At 40.0% G+C, this 16,006-nt stretch overlaps 2 protein-coding genes across 7 annotated transcripts in view; one reads left to right on the plus strand and one right to left on the minus strand.

The window, feature by feature from the left end:
• Tango10 (transport and golgi organization 10) overlaps positions 1-16,006 on the minus strand; it is an 86,522-nt gene that overhangs the window by 8,934 nt on the left and 61,582 nt on the right. For 3 of the 5 annotated variants that reach the window (XM_022085415.2, XM_087343557.1, XM_022085396.2), the window contains exon 1: positions 90-383. The exons of 1 other annotated variant lie outside the window; for it this stretch is intronic. The gene's annotated coding sequence lies outside the window, so the exon portion shown is untranslated. Of the gene's footprint in view, positions 1-89; positions 384-16,006 lie in introns of those variants that run through there. One more of the 5 variants, XM_087343274.1, reaches the window with a different exon arrangement.
• LOC110840312 (uncharacterized) lies at positions 573-13,849 on the plus strand. 2 transcript variants are annotated; one of them, XM_087342886.1, is made up of 6 exons: positions 573-831; positions 5,232-5,311; positions 8,175-8,403; positions 9,545-9,757; positions 9,950-11,112; positions 11,893-13,849. In XM_087342886.1, the coding sequence occupies exons 3-6, from the start codon at positions 8,244-8,246 to the stop codon at positions 12,808-12,810; spliced, it is 2,454 nt and encodes an 817-aa protein (XP_087199012.1). In that variant the 5' UTR covers positions 573-831; positions 5,232-5,311; positions 8,175-8,243; the 3' UTR covers positions 12,811-13,849. The 2 variants fall into 2 exon arrangements, with proteins under 2 accessions (XP_087199012.1, XP_021940948.2); XM_022085256.2 differs by lacking the exon at positions 573-831 and adding an exon at positions 3,360-3,667.

Raw genomic sequence — 16,006 nt, forward strand, 5'->3', positions numbered from 1 at the left:
GTGGTACTACTGTGTCTCATGCATATACCAGTTCCCTTGTTAATTTGGAAAAGTGTCACGCAAAAAAAGAAATCCATATTTTTACTTACAACCTGTCATGTCTCCGACACTTCCGACTCGATCCTGTCTCATTCCACGTCTCATTACAGTAGCCTGCGCCTGTTGACACTGAAAATCGGACGTGTGTGGGTGCTAAAACACTGGTGAACAAATTAAATTTCAATATTCTCTGCTTCTAAAGTCACTTTTCTTCTACGTACGCCGTTCATGCATTCAAATTGATGCCCTGATCAAGATTGAACATGTATATCTTTTAGGGGAATCACATGACCTCAGTGACGTAATTTCCACGAAATATTTTACTGAGTCATTCTTGGTAATGGCTGCCAGTGAGAGAGAGACAGAGTTATACGCTGTGTTGTCAAATCTTGTATTTTGGTGCTGTCAAATAGTCACGAGCTTCTGTTAGGAATAGTCTGAACATATAAAAGTGTCGCTTTACACGGATAACATTGACGATAGTTCACAGTTTGTTGCGTCAGGCTACTACTCTTCAAGCCGTGCGTCTATATTTATGGACCATCTCAGTGTACTGTGTAGGGTGACGGTGGAAGTTCCACGTTGTTTGTTCTTAGTTGGATAGCAAAGCGTGTCGCGGAAGGTAACGGTAATGTCGAACACTATGCAGATGATTCACATTATTGTCGTCTCCAGTGGATGTTGGATGGATCTGTGTTTTATGAGGAGAAGAGTGTTAATGTGTATGTGTTTTTAGCGAACTCCTGGTGCCTGCATTGAATGAAAAGATATCTTCAGAATACCATCTAACATGTAAGCTTGAAAACTACATTTATGTCAATTGAAGTGTAAAGACTGCCATTTCCCTCAACCGTGCACTTGGAATTTTAACAAATCGGTAATTTCTGTACTTCTGACTCGGAACCTGCCCTGTCTCTGAGTTAAGATATAAAACTTAAAAGGGGGACGTGAGGTTGTCGTAAATTAAATTAGTCAGGTTAATGGAAGACACATTTTAAAAACATGACTTAAAATTTCTGATATGCGAAACAATATTGGATAATTACGTGAAGTTCACATGGGAGATAGAAATTTGTAATTATGTCTGTAAAAATGAAATGCTTGTGTGTTGGCTTTGATACATTTGTTCAAGCTATCAGAGACATCATTCGTGAAATTTTTGAAGCAGTATTTGTTACTCGGCGAATTTAGAATTTTAAAAAAATCCGTACCAAAATAATCGGCAATTGAAACATGCCTCTCCACGCTGTCTGAATATCCATTCCCTGATGCCTGATTTGATATTGAGAATGACACTGGAAGGTTGAAAAGATACGATTCGCCATGGATTGGTCAGATTCCAGCAGTCTTGTTCGAGGTAGGAAGTAATCCATTACACGCTGAAATCCGTAAACTTTTATGGCGGTCTCCAAGGTTTCAAAGCCGTGTTCACCGACGTTTCAGAGGTCCTTGCTGCCTCCATCACCAGACAATGAAGACTGAGGGCGTGTGGGAACAGGAAAAATCAGTGAAAAAGTGCATAATCTCCATACTTTCCGGTGGCGGGGCTTATGTGTACGCGGTAACGAACATAAAAGCCGGGGAATTTCTTCATCAACTGAACGTACCATTCGAGTTTCAAACAAGACATGAAGAAGTCTGTTTCACTGCGAAATTGCTTTTCGGGTGACGATCATACGCGGATCCGTTTTCGAATTCTACCTGAAGGTTTGGGTTAGTTTTTTAAAAAGCCCTTTTAATTTTAAAATCAGACGTGACTTGGCCTCTTACAGACGAACCCACCAGCCGCCAATTCAGTCGGGAATTTTCGCCAGCTTTTGTAGAATTTGAACATAAGGTAACAAATCCAAAAATTCCACGAAAATTCCCAGCCTCAATTGCAAAACGGCATATGAAGCAAGCAACGTTTTTGCGAAATACGAATTAGCTTGTCTGTGTATTTTTAAATTCTTACGCCCAGGCCGTAATCCCGTCAGAATTGTCACATTTGTCGTCAAAAGTCAATCGATTTTTTTTTATCTATGTAAAAATACCAGACGTCGTTTCTGTAAGACAAGACGTGAGACGCAATAAGGCTTTTGCAATTCGAGTTTTATTGTTCACACTAATGTCTCATTTTGCTTGCTTTCATTTCACGCGTTAACTTTGAAGAGGCAAAAAGGAATCAGCTGGGAACGTCCACCCCCCCCCCCCAAACCCCGCAGTTCGTGATTCAGCAGAAACAGAAGATAGAATTATTTACATTTCACAGCACAGTTGTTTTTTTTATTTCGAACCTCCGAGTGCAGCGTACAAATTGCAAGGTCGCAACTACCGACATGTGGCATTGCGACTGAAAGCAACGAGACTACTTAATTGTCCAGGAGGAACTACTATAATTAGGGAATGTAATTTATTAAACATCTACTTTGTCCTATCACGCGGCTAAAGTAATTAGGACACAGATTAAACTCGACGGAACTGGAAAAAAAAAAATGGTATGGACGTTATGTCATTGGAGTCGGCCCTAAACTCGCACCTCTCAGATTCCATAAGTGGCTGACTGACGAGCGAACTTGTGACGTAATCGACACTAGCGCCACTTGCAATAGCGTCACAATAAACATGTATGGTTATGGATTTTCGGAAAGTACGAACCTAGAGAAATAATTATTTATTTCGTGTAAAATAGCAACGTGGCTACTTCATGAAACAAACTAAAAACCTCCTGCACTGGGAATGGATTCCAGTACACTGTCACAGAACTAACTCACAATGTTACTGATTTACGTTAATTACAGGAGACATAAAGAACATATTCTGTGTTTAGTTAGAAATTGAAATTGTCAAAGGAAGATAACTTGGTATCTCTTAAGAAAACTTTCCAATGTTCTTGATGGGGGGTGAGACTACGTTTATAAGGAATATCAGGCAGAGGTGGATTGACAGTGACGGGGGAAAACTGAGGAACTCGAGTAAAAGTTTGTCCCACTGCCCCTTTATGCACCACAAATCGCATACAGACTGGCCTGGGATCGAACCCCGACCGCCGCGTAACTCTCGCCTTTAGAGTACTAAACCTCGAAATCCTCCCCTGCAAAATTCTCGTTTTTGTTTTCCTGCTCCTGTAATTCGGGCCACCGCGTTGTACGGTTGTACAGTATCGCGCGACTGTACGGGGAAAGGCGAACCGAAATTTGTTGGCAACGTCGCAATTCCATTCACCTGCAGTCTGCTATTGGTGGTTTCAAGAGGAAATCTCTATCTTCCTTTGCCACGATTGGCTCAAAGTGACATCATATCGAAGCGGTCATTGGTCCACTTCGACGTCATGAAACAGTTTTGGAAATTCGTGTCAGAGAATTAATGAAAAGTGCATTGCGTCGTAGAAAGTGCCGCATTTCATAGGTTCATCTTTTACAGTGTGGTGTTTCAGTGTTTGGTAAAAGTACGCTCTCTGCTTGGGCCTTGTTAGATCAGCAGTTATTACTGCTAGCAAACCGTTTTTTTTGCGGTCTGTAACTGCAAGTCAGTTCACGCCAGCATTCCATCTTGACGTTCCAAAAGCATCTTGTTCAAAGCACTACTAAATAGCTCTTCGGTGTCGCAAATTGTCACTTCGTCGCACACTCTATCATAACCTGGGAAGGTAAGTTGAGAGAATTTACACTCATCTTTAACCTGTCCAGATTGCAGTTATAAGACTAATTGCCGATTTTAAGCCATAACGGTAGTTCAAGTTGACCTTGATTTTGGATCTGTTGATATTTACCAGAAATGGCGTTAACGCATGTCATTTCCACACAGCAAGCACCCAGAAGCAAGGTCAGGAGTAATCAATAAGATGACTGGTAGGAAGTTTTTTATAATGCTTTTTCAAATAAATGACTCGGCTCTTTTGAGGCTTGTAATATTTGTATTCCCGTTCTAAGTTGTGTGTGCCGTTTAATTAAGAACAATTTTTGCACACTTTGATTACGTGTTTGTCGTTGCAATTAATTGTAGAGCGGTCTTTTCCGGTGTGGTCTTTGCGTCGTGGCAGAAAGTGATATAAAAAAAATGTTTTGTGAACAATGACCCAAACTGAATCGAAAATTCCAAACAAACTATGTAATATTTGAGATTTTCACAGTGGTGAATGTGAAGATTTTTTGATTGTTTTGCCGTGTAGTATAGTTGATGTCTACTACACTACACTGTGCAACAACCCAGAAGACAGAAATATTTATAACTACTCTGTGGAAACTATTTGAAAGTAAAAATACTTATTTTTTTGTTTGCCTGTAATCCCTTGTGGGTGAGAAAAAAATATATTTTTGTTTTGGTCAGTAGTGCGTAAATACGGACTGGACCTGGGTTCGATGGGTGAACATATTAAATTTTATACTTTGAAATTTTAATAAAACTTGTTGACAATTGTAATCTGCTTAAATTTTGACAACAGTAACAAGTATTTTGTATACGAAGGCTTTCATTGTGAGGTGACTAAATAGTGAAACTGCAGGCTACCTTAAGCACCTTGGTCAGTGGTCAGTGTTCCAGGATTATGCTATGTATGCATTTCTTGTTTCATTATAGTATGATCAAGTTGACTTCAGCATTGGCTGATGATTAAAAAGATTTTGGTATTTGTTTTGTGATATAGAATGTCGAGCACCAACTAATTTTAATGTAGCCCCCCTTCGGGCCCTTTGCATTAACTACTATTTATGTAGGCTTGTCAGTACATCATATTGGACCATATAAGAAAAGCTGTAGCTGGTTCAGAAGAATTGTTCTTTTGTTTTCTTGATGCATTTTCCTCGGTAACGACTGTATACTGACTTAGGAGCAAGTATGTGAAGTATATTGATGACAGAACAAGACCCGGGTGTGGAGCTAGGCCTTGACGTTGACATGGCCAACCTTCTTGGAAAGGACTGGTTGAAATGCCGAGGAAGACTGAAAATGAAAACCTTTTGCCTCAAGTTTGGTTTTGTATGGAAAAGTATCTTCAAGAATGGCTTTTATGCAGTATGGTACATTGTGTTGAAGAAATGTTTGAAGAGCATAAGGATCGTTGCACAAGTAAATTAAAGTGTTGGAAACGTCAGGACACCTCAAGGTTGATACTGATGTCATCTGATTATGCCAAGTTTGAAGATTCCTGTGTTCATATCCGTTACAAGGGAGGAAATACAAACTAACAGCTGACTCTGTTTGTTCTTTTTCAGGTTGAGAGAATCTCAACTTTCCCCTTAGTCTGTGACTACAAGAAGTCACCATTTCTTTTAGAAAACACGGTGAATTGAGTGTAAGTACTTTTTATTTATAGCATGTTTAAGTTTTATAGTTGCTTAGTTTTGGTGTTTCCATGAAAATGCATACTTGATTTGTGCGCGTGAAAGCCGCGTACCTCCCAAACATAGTTGAGCCTGTTCTGTTGAATCGATTTGGGACTTCTTCCTGTATTTTAAGCAGGTGTATATGGATTACCAGCAACTATTTTTCAAATGACTACACGATTAATGATAACTTCCTGTTTGACCTAGAAGCAGTCGCTGCACAGGCTAGGCCCTAAGCTCCTCCCCTGCATGGGGTAGCAGTCAGTGGTCAAGCTTCCAGATTTGCATATGCTGTAGGAGCTGTTGCTCTTACGGTGCTCACGTCTCTGGCATCGTTAACTGTGTCGACATGAAAGATACCTTACCAGAAACGCTAACTGTTGAAATATTCTCCATCATTTATAGACTTAAGCGACCAATTACAGGAAAACAATTCTCGCAACTAGATCATGTTCCTTTTAGTCATGAATTGCCATTGTTTTATATGGTCGCGGTTTTAACAACTTCCAGGTTCGTTATGCAGATGTCCTTGAAATACTTGTCTGTTACTCCAGTTTCAAGTCTTAACTCCAGCGTCTCAAGTTTATTTCCTTTCTGGCTTTCTGTGTAGGAGTGTCCTTGTTTCCAGCTTACTGACCAGGTAGTGTGGGGACCTGGATTTCCTGGAAACTTGCACCTAATTTTTGTAAAATTTTCTGGCACACATTTGAAACAGTGGCATTAAATGTCACGTTCAGTAGTATTTCTCAAATCATGTTGTACGTCACTGAATTGTTGGTAGGGAAATGCGTTACCGGAAGCGTCATCACCGACTGCTACCGTTGGAGATACGCAGCAAGCCATTCACGCAACTGTCGCTTTGTGGTCAAACAGGAAGAAATTTGCCCTTTACTTATTTTTATTCCAGTATCACTTCTTTCTTCCACATTTGAGATCGCTGTACTCCGGTGATGTTGTTATCCACAACGCAAATTTGGTGGGGGGGGGGGGGCCAGTAGTGATGAATCTTGTAGAGTGGGGTTTGTATCCAATTTATTTCCACTTGCAGTCTTGATATTTTATATGATGTAATGTCACATGTTCCATATTCTGGCACGGTGAGATTTTTCTCTTTTCAGAATTAGAAAACTGTGCAAAGGATAATTTTCTTGAGAATTAATATTCACATATTATTTCCTTCTATCTAAGATGTTTACTACGCTTTTTTGTGTGTTGTCAGCAGTGAAGCCTTTCCAGCCTTAACGTCTTCCCAAAAGCCGCTGCTCATCTTATCTCTCCCCGCATTCTTCCTTATGACATGTTCTTAATCCGTTGTTCTCGTCTAGGGGGAGGGGGCCATCTGTGTTGATTCTAAAGTGTAAGTGAAAAGTAATAGCACAATGCAGTATGAAACATGTTTTGAACTTGTTGCTTGGGGGGGGGGGGGGGGGGGTCTTGAGTTTTATAGCAGGCTAGCAGAAGGAAAGAGGGGTAAATTATGGATTTCCCCCACTTGTTCCTGTTCCCCACCTTCGTAGTGCCAGTTGACTTCCAAAAGCACATGTCAGTTAATTACTGTTCTGTGACTGAGCCGCCGTCTTCCAGCCCTCTACCCTCGTCAGAAATATTTTTGCTTGCTTTGTTCTGTTAAAGTATTTGATTTTTAAGCATAGCGACCCAGTTTCAGTTATTTTAATTGTGTGCAAGTTTTCCTTCATGTAAACATTCTCGAGGATTTAATAACTTTTCTCACAAACTCCAGGCGTAAATACCAAATTCATTTTCATGCAGTCTTTTTGTCATGTCATACAGTACATCCGAGTTTCAGTACACCAGCCCTCTTAAAGTTGCTTTAACAATCATCAACTCTTGTGTTTTCCTTGCAGTATATTTATGGTTGTTACGTGATCCTTAAACAGCGATTCTTTTCTTAATCTTCATAATTTTGAAGTCCTGTATTTTATTTGATGTAGGAATTTAATTTTTAAACGTCATTTAGACAATCTTTGGGTTGAAGGGACTAAAGAAGATTGTGGCAAAGTACTTTGAATCGTCTTGTACGCTGTTCTATTAAGAACCTTTTACCCTGCATTTCGGCTTAAAACTTGGCTCCTATTTATTCGATCAAAATTTAAGAATTGTCCGACTTCACTGTTTTATTATTAAAAAACATTCATAACTTCTGAGTGATTGGGCTTATCTACAAAAAATTTGCTTTACATCTTTAATATTATAACCCTTTTATTTAAAATTAATTGTAAAATAGTAGACTGTTTAAAAATTACTTTTAACATTATATGTTGGACATCTATGCTATTGATTGTATGAACATTTTTTCATATTTTACAGAATTATGTTGCAAGTAAGTACATGCATTGGTAAGTTTTACAGCTGATCGCCAAATTACATACATATATCTCCTGATGCATAAGATCGCTAAATTTCTGTCCTGTGATTTACCATAATTTTTGAAGGATGGCATTTGCACACCGATGGACGGTAGCCTAGGATTGTTGCGCTAGTTTTGAAGTCGTCAAGTTTGAATTTGCTTTGGCATTTCGTACTTCTGAACTTCAACTAAACCGACTTCACAAACGTTACTCAAAAAATTTGCATGTAGCGTAATTAAACCATGTTAAATATGGTGTAACAAAATATCTGTCTGTAATTTTTGTGTCATGTTACACAAATGGTACTTTTTAAAAATTAGCAGTATGATAAAAGTACATTATGTGGTATTATTTTATCTTTATGAATTTTTGTTGCAGGGTGCTACGTTATTCTTTTTGTATCCTCAATGTTATTGAAACGTGTTTTACTGAAACATTAAGATGTTATTTTTACTTGGTCCAGTCCCGTACAAGATGCGACCCGCTACTAGGATCACTGCTTCCCTCTCATTACGTGAAATCAAGGGAGAAAATGTTGAAGAGAAAGGACGGTCTCATCTGGGCAGTAGCCCAGGTGTCCCAAAGAGGAAACAATTCTGTGGGAGTACTGAATTCATCCTGCAAGGAGATGAAATCGACAAACCACTTTCATGCAGTACCAAACGGCATGAGCTACTTGGAACAAGAAGAACGTACGTAAACTTTTCTTTTTCCCCATTGTGCACTTTAGAAAAATTCAAATTCTCTCTTGCTTCCTAAGTCTTCATTTAACAGTCATGATAATATTTCGTGTCGCCCTCTGTGGACTAGTGGTTAGCGTGCTCGCCACTGGACCCAAGGTTCGCGGGTTGAAATCTGGCTGAGGTCGATGGATTTTTAAGGGTGATAAAAATCCATAGCACAACTTCCTTCGGAGGGGAAGTAAAGCCGGCGGTCCCATGTGGTAGGTTTACGGCACATTCAAGAACCTTACAAGCTTGAACGTGATGTTTTGTGAGAAAAATCAGTGGCGATTTCTCACCCTAGTCTCTCCTGATTCACTACTAGATGGCTCTAGCGGACAAAATCAGGATCGAGTAGAAATTGTGCAGAGTCAGTGGACTGGTCACTCACTACTCACAAATGCACACTTCGAAAGACCAGGAAACCTCCCACATGGGAAGAGGTCAAGCCCCGAACTTATGCTGTAGTGCCATTGGATGGATGGATAATATTTCATACAATAGTAGATTCTAATCCATTTACCTTTACGTAGAATATTTCCACTGCCTTAATCTCTCACAGAAATAGGATCAATTTACTCCTGTTAATAAATTATTTGTACACAGAATCAGATTGACCTGTAATTTTTTTTAATTACGTAGTGTTTCATATTTAATATTTTGAAGTAAAATATGGAACTATTACAATTGATATACTTATTTTAATCAGTATGTTGAAATTTAATTAATGGGGAAGCTGGGGTTTTGAAGTACGTGAACTCCGACAATGCGGGACAAACATAACCTTAAAGATCTCATATTAATTATTTAGAGGATTGGTCTGTATGGTTATTTATTTTGGATAACGTGATTTATTATGTTCACGTACTGGTTCGGCGACCGACTGCCACACGCTCTTGTGAGAAACTGAAGCTTCAGGACAGCAGTGGCACAAGTCATGTTGGAAGTTCAACCTTTATCTTGCAAGCGGCCTCTATGTGAGGTCTTCGAAATGGATCGTGAATATTTTAAATGCTTTTGGGCACCCAAAGTTTCTGTGGGCATGTTTGCAGATCCATACTTTAAAATATTTTTGGAAATGTTGGTGAACTGTTTGTTTGCTCGCTCACAGCAACATGGTCACAAAACATCGATTCGGCGGCGTCTATGTTCCCGCCATCCACGTTATCGCCAACTCTGGACCTGGGTCAGTGGGGAGAAAACTTTCAAGACCTGAGCAGTTGGTGTCGCAAACCGCCGCGGGGTACCTCTTCTATCACGGTGGACGACACAAAAGGTTCCAGTTGTATTGCACAAGACGATGAACTAAATACACCGGTTATAGGTAAATATTTTGTTTTAGTTTTTCAGATATTTTTATTTGACTTAAGCGAAAGAATATGCAAAATGCTTGTTAGTGAGTTACCTCGGCTGTTGGAGGCAACCGTCGGCAACGTGAAAAACTATGATGCGCGTGTGCGCAATGCATAGACAAACGTAGCATGCTTCTAGTTAAGATCCGTGTTCTTATTTACAGGTGTTCTTCATGAATTTAACTTTACTTCAACCTCATGTGCGTTGCAAGAGGAAACGTCACCTTATCTGTGTGATGGGGCAAGTTGGGAAATTCCACCACCATTAGACCTTCTGCAGATGCCGTGTACCGACGAAGACAAAAAGTCATTTGAAACTGTGAAGAAGACAGACAGTGACAATACACAATCTACACCAGCTGATGCATTTTTTGTTGACGATACTTTGGGATTATCTGTAGGTCATGAAGAAGAGATAGTGAGTTCTCATATTAATCAGGAAAGAATGGATCTTGAAGTTACGGAAAATAAGGAACCGGATGGTTTGAAATTGATGGTAAATGCGAATGAATTGGGAGATCAAAGTGGAGTAAAACGCATAGACTTTGGAGATTGTGAATCGGTCGAAGTAAGCAACCGTGCCGTCAAAGGAATCGGCGTTGGAAGCGGGAGTTTAGAATCTCTCTTGGGTCTTGATTTCGGCGTTGAGGCCGTTAACGGAATATTTTCGGTCGATAGGAACTCGCGGCGAGCTGATACCAACCTGAACTTGAAAAATATCCTGGCTGGTAGCATTTGTCATATTACCAGTGATGAACAAAGAACTGTTGAAACTCCGACGGTTACCTTGGTTGCAAACGAGGTATCAAACGCGATTACGACAAAGTCTCAAGTAATCGGTCCTTCGAATACTAACATACATTTGATAAAACAAAGTATGAGGTCTAAAGAAAGTTTTTCTGGAAAAGATGCTGCGAAATTTGCATCTCCCAGTGTAAATGGGAGCAAAGAATTTTGTGGTAGTAATGCGATGGCTGCCAACATTTGGAGAACTGATGTGCCTGTGAAAATGGGAGAACAGCCAAAGGCTGTGAACTGCAAGCATTTGGAAAATGCTGTGCCCGTAGAGGTCCTGGCCGATGACTTGCCGTCGAGTACGAGTTCAGAGCCCCATCTGCTTCTTTCAAGCGCGAAAGACGAGATTACTAGCGGTCATGTAATGAAGCCACAGTTTGCAGTAAACGTGGAGAATGCTACAAAGAGGAACTTGAGACTCAACCTCGCAACGCAGTTGAGCGCCGATGATATCATCAGCACGCCTGTGGTGTTGGAACCTTTACTGAAGCAGGGCGAACCATTCGACTTGCTAGCCTATGTTTTTGATGATGTAAGTTCTGTCTTATTTTATTTGCTCTGTCATCTTTGTGTCTCTAATTATCAAATTATATGATTCACTGAAATGACTAATCAGTAGTGCTTAAGAACAGATATGAATTTGGAAACAATTTTGGGAATTCTGAAATTCAATGTATATCGTCTTTTTACCATCATAACGTCAAATTACGGGTGGTTTCTTCCCGTAAAATTGATTAATATGACGATATCCGATATGAATGCAGTTGGGGTTTCTTGCCATCACTTCGCTGACTTCATGGTTTCAAAAGAGTGTAAATTTTCTATCTAATGAAACTTAATCGCTTTTTATACCCATCAATACGCTACAACTAAAAGTAGAAGCCAAAAGGGACGTGATGTCACGCGAAGTATCTTCTTACTTTGCCGAACAGAACTGCTGTAATGCCGCATAATGTGAAAGTTGCGTGCGCTACAAAAGTGATCGACAGGCTTTCATTAATTTGTAGGTGCCTAGAGCGGGACAAATTACATTTTTATAATCTGTTGGTATTTATAGCATTTTCGTATAGCACGTGCCACCAGATGACCTTGAATTTTGAACGTCTGTTTCACTTTACAGAAACAGTCTTCAGGCGGTATTTGTTTAAAAAGCCGTGTCGCAAAGTTATCGGTATTATCTTTTCTCCGACCCGTAAAGTTTCATATTCTTCTGCAATTTTGTATAAAGTCTTTTGAAACGTCACGCAGTAGAGCATTGCTCATTGCGTGCTTTCGTATCTGAATTTGTAATTTATTTTCTGTTGGATTCTAGGATCAAGCGTTTCGTTTGGATTGGCCAGACACCATCGGCGTAGGCTTCGATGGCAAGATTCCTAAATCTTGCACAGCCGAAGCTTCTGGCACAAAGCCAACAAATAATGCGGAATTGCTGGGCAGCTTTCAGGGTGACGCAACTGTTAGCGTGGTGGAACCGTTTGTCACCGAAAAATCTCCCGATGGACGGTGGAATATTATTGAGTCTGAGCACATGGAGGTGGAAGAAATTGAAGATGAGTCTCTATCTTCAAGTATTAAAATTTTGGGAAAATCAGATGTACAGTTTGAAGGGTGGACAAAAACTAATGTTACAAAGGGCTTCAAAGCTGTACGAGAAACCAGAAAACATCTGTCAACTCAGAGCACATTGGAAAGTAAAATTTTACAGGACGGACCAGTCTTGAAACTTAAGATTTCCAAACGTAAGCTATCTGCTGGACGAGGCAGCGATACGAACGTCCTGTCACAAAAACAGGTTTCTCCAAGGAAGAATGTTTCTGAGCTTGAAGAGCTGCCATTATCCAGACGAACCCGAGGAAAGCCGGAGAAACGGTCGAGTCCGTCGATGTCTAAGGAAGAAGAATCTCGATCAGGCAGAGGGTCTCTTCAGAGAAGACGGTCATCATCGCGTTCCGTGCCTGATGACGCGTGGACTCCGCCATCAAAAAGGTCAAGACAGTCTTCCGTCGATTCCGATTGCGACCGATATCGAGAGCTGAGGGACAGAAACAACGAGGCGTCGAGAAAATCCCGACAGAGCAGGAAAGTCCGAGAGGGAGAGATGAAAGAAACTGCTGGAAAACTGGAGAGAGAGAATCAGAGTTTGAAGATCAAGGCAGATGAAATGGAGCGACTAGTAAAGAAACTGAGAGAGGCTCTTCTCGAGGCCGTGATGAAAACTAAAAAGGAATGAGCGTCTGAGGAGTGGAAGACCGCGCGGCAGCAAACCGGAAGTGACACTGAAACCATGAACTTGACCCTGTAACTTAATTATATGATACATATATGTGGTTTAATTACATACTAATTGGTCGAGGAGGCTTATCATCGCATTTGGTGCATGTTATTTTACGTTTTATCATCTAGGAGGTGGGAGCTGTTAATTTTATAAAATCAAATTTACTTGTTGAACAAAGTTCGTTGCAGATTTAATTTTAAAACTGACCAATCCTGTTATGTTATTTTGTTACGAGGTACTGTATATATATATATATATATATATATAAAAAAATTTAATTTCAAAACTTAATGACTTGTAAGTCAATAATTTCCATCATTGTACGCTACAAGATGCATTTGGACACAAACTAAGCGTGTCGTGTATATATATATATGTAGAGTGGTTGCACATTCATTTTTGAAATATTTTTATACACTTCGCATGCGTTTATTTCAGTCTTTATGTATGAAATTTGACTCGTCAAGGAATCTGTAGCTTTTTCTGCGATTATTTTACTTCGTTCGGCTGCAAAGTGACGTTCCACTAAAAGTTCAATGCTTAAAGCATGAAATTGACTTTTCTGGAAACATGTCTAAATTAGTGTTTGTGCATAAAATATTGAGTAGTTGATAGGTGTCGATGATCTTCAGCGATTAATATTTCTACGTAATAATCGCTTTCATGAGATCAGATTTCCTTTCTAAAGGCAGTGAGAAAAGTAATGTGCAGCGCAAAGTTTGTTCCTAAGACGGAAAATAAAATTATTTTAAAAGTCTTCGGTCTGTTTTTGAGGCTGAATAAAAACAAATTTGACTCCATAGGAAGGCGTCAGGTATTTTAAGATTGACACGCAAGACGAGCGTAGTTTTTTTTAATGTGCAATAAATTGTAGCTAAAATGGTGATTTGGTGACGTACTTTAATTGGAATTATATTGTTCATTAAATTCATTTGTGAACATGTACAATTTGTTCAAAAAAAAATGTTAATAAACACTGCCGTTTGCAGATCTAGTTTTGTTACCATCTTACGAATTTCCATTTCCACCGAAGAAAGAAACTCGGTTTTCGGTGCATTAAGCCGACTTCTGCGGTTGGAAGCCAGTAAATGAAATTTGATTTTGGGGGTTGCGCACGCGTGCAGACGGGCTTCAAAACCAAGATAGTTTGTGTTCTACAGCTGCTGGTGGTCTTTATGTCAACTTTCTAACTTCAAGGACAGGGTGGTCCTGTTCTTAACCCCATCGATTCTGTCCCGAGTCCTTGGTGCAGAATTCCAACTTTCAACAGCTTCGGGGGGAGGGGGGGGGGCACTCTACAGGTTTGGCCCCATTATAGTTTCGGTGATGCGTGTGAAGATTAAGTTATGTATTCATATGCAAGATTTATGGACATCAGTTTGGAATTTGACGACTGATCAACCGTAATCGGATACTGTAGTAAAGATGGAAATACAACGGAAGTGTACGTCAGCTGTTGCAGAATTCAGGAAAGCTTATAATTCAGTTAGGATGCAGTTATTTTACAACATTCTTTTATAATTATATGTATCAGTGAAACTAGTTGGACCAGTTAAAATGTCTTACGAAATTTATAGTAAATACATTCATAGTTTATACGTTTCCTACGTGGAATGATATGAAACAAGGCGATGCTTTATTGCAATTTGCATTTCAACTCCGCTTTAGAAAATGTCTTGAAAGATTTGAATTCAATGAACCACTTCAACTTGCGGTCAGTGTTGAAGATGTTTTTTATTGGATGAAGAGAGAGCAGTTCTGGTGTTGGTAAGGAAATGCAGAGAAGGCGACAAGTATTTGTATGTTGTATCATCGGGTTACAGGACAAAATCACATAAAGGAAGTCGATAAATCCTTTGAGGACGTGGGAAAACTTCAAAGATTTGTAAAAAGCAGAATTATTGCATTTGTGAGGAAATTAAGAGCAGGAAAGATTCAGGAACGTTTGCTACCACGCACTTGTGAATATTTTGTCATCCATAAGTGTTAAGATTAATATATACAAAACCATTCTTTTATCTGTTTCGTATGGGTGTGAAACCTGGTCTCGTATGATGGACTGGAGGTTGGAGGGAAAATGCATTACGAAGAGATCCATAATTTGAACTTTCTACCAAACATCAGGTGAGATGGGCGAGGCATGTAGCACACATGAGGAGGGAGATGAAACCCCTGAAGGGATGCGGCTACTTGGAAGACGTAGGCACAGATGGACGCTACTGAAACTCCTCTCGCCGAACACGAGATTTTGAATAAACGTTTATATCCAGTCACGCTTCGGCATTTACACAGTTTATTGGCTAAATATAATCAGTCGGATTAAATAAACATGGAACAGCGTCACGCTAAATGCATTAAAACCGAATACAATTGTATCTGTGGCCTAGACGGTCCATTTCGCTCTGAGCACGAAGACCGGAAGTTCGTCGTGCTCGTATCAGCTGTTCTACTCGCGAAAATGTGTGTCGTTTTCTCGCTGACTTCACGGGAGAGAATTTCAACGCCCGAGCCCAACTGCATATCGTTCGACCTTGGAACGATGGTTGAGGGTGATTATTTAGCCAGTGTGCCGCGAGCACCATTGTTTTACACTGACTGTGTTTATTTCGTTCTAAATTCTGGTCGTTTCTGCAGTCTCGCGTAGTACGAGACAAACGTTTTCCGTAATTCTCTTCCCAGAATTCCGTACGGGCATTTGAATGCGCACATCAGCGTCTCGGGTACTACTTTTTAACAGTCTCCGTAACCTGATTTTGAAGACTCCCTTTCTTTCTATTAAAGGCTGAAATAAGTTGCGCCTTTTCACTAACTGACAATGCACCAAGCAATGAGTTCGTACGACAGAAAATGCATAAATAACGCACACCTGTTGCCTTCACTCCGCTACTAAACGTTGACCTAACACAACTCCGTCAATGCCAGAGGCTGGGGTCTCGACTCTCACGCGCTGTTTGACGTACATTCTGTTCTGGAGTTTTACAATTATTATTATTATTTAGTGTTCTGTGTGACGACAGGTCCATATGAAGAGGATCCTTCAATCCTTTTCTCGGACTGGGACCTGTTCATATACGTTCTTGGCAGATGATCCAGAAGTGGTTTGCCATTGCCTTCTTCTGTGTGTGAATGGAGTAATTGTTGGGATGCCACG

The sequence above is a fragment of the Zootermopsis nevadensis genome, unplaced genomic scaffold (assembly GCF_977971745.1).
Source record: "Zootermopsis nevadensis isolate Lab colony 2312 unplaced genomic scaffold, Znev_1.0 Znev_ptg000001l, whole genome shotgun sequence".
Lineage (NCBI taxonomy): Eukaryota > Metazoa > Arthropoda > Insecta > Blattodea > Termopsidae > Zootermopsis > Zootermopsis nevadensis.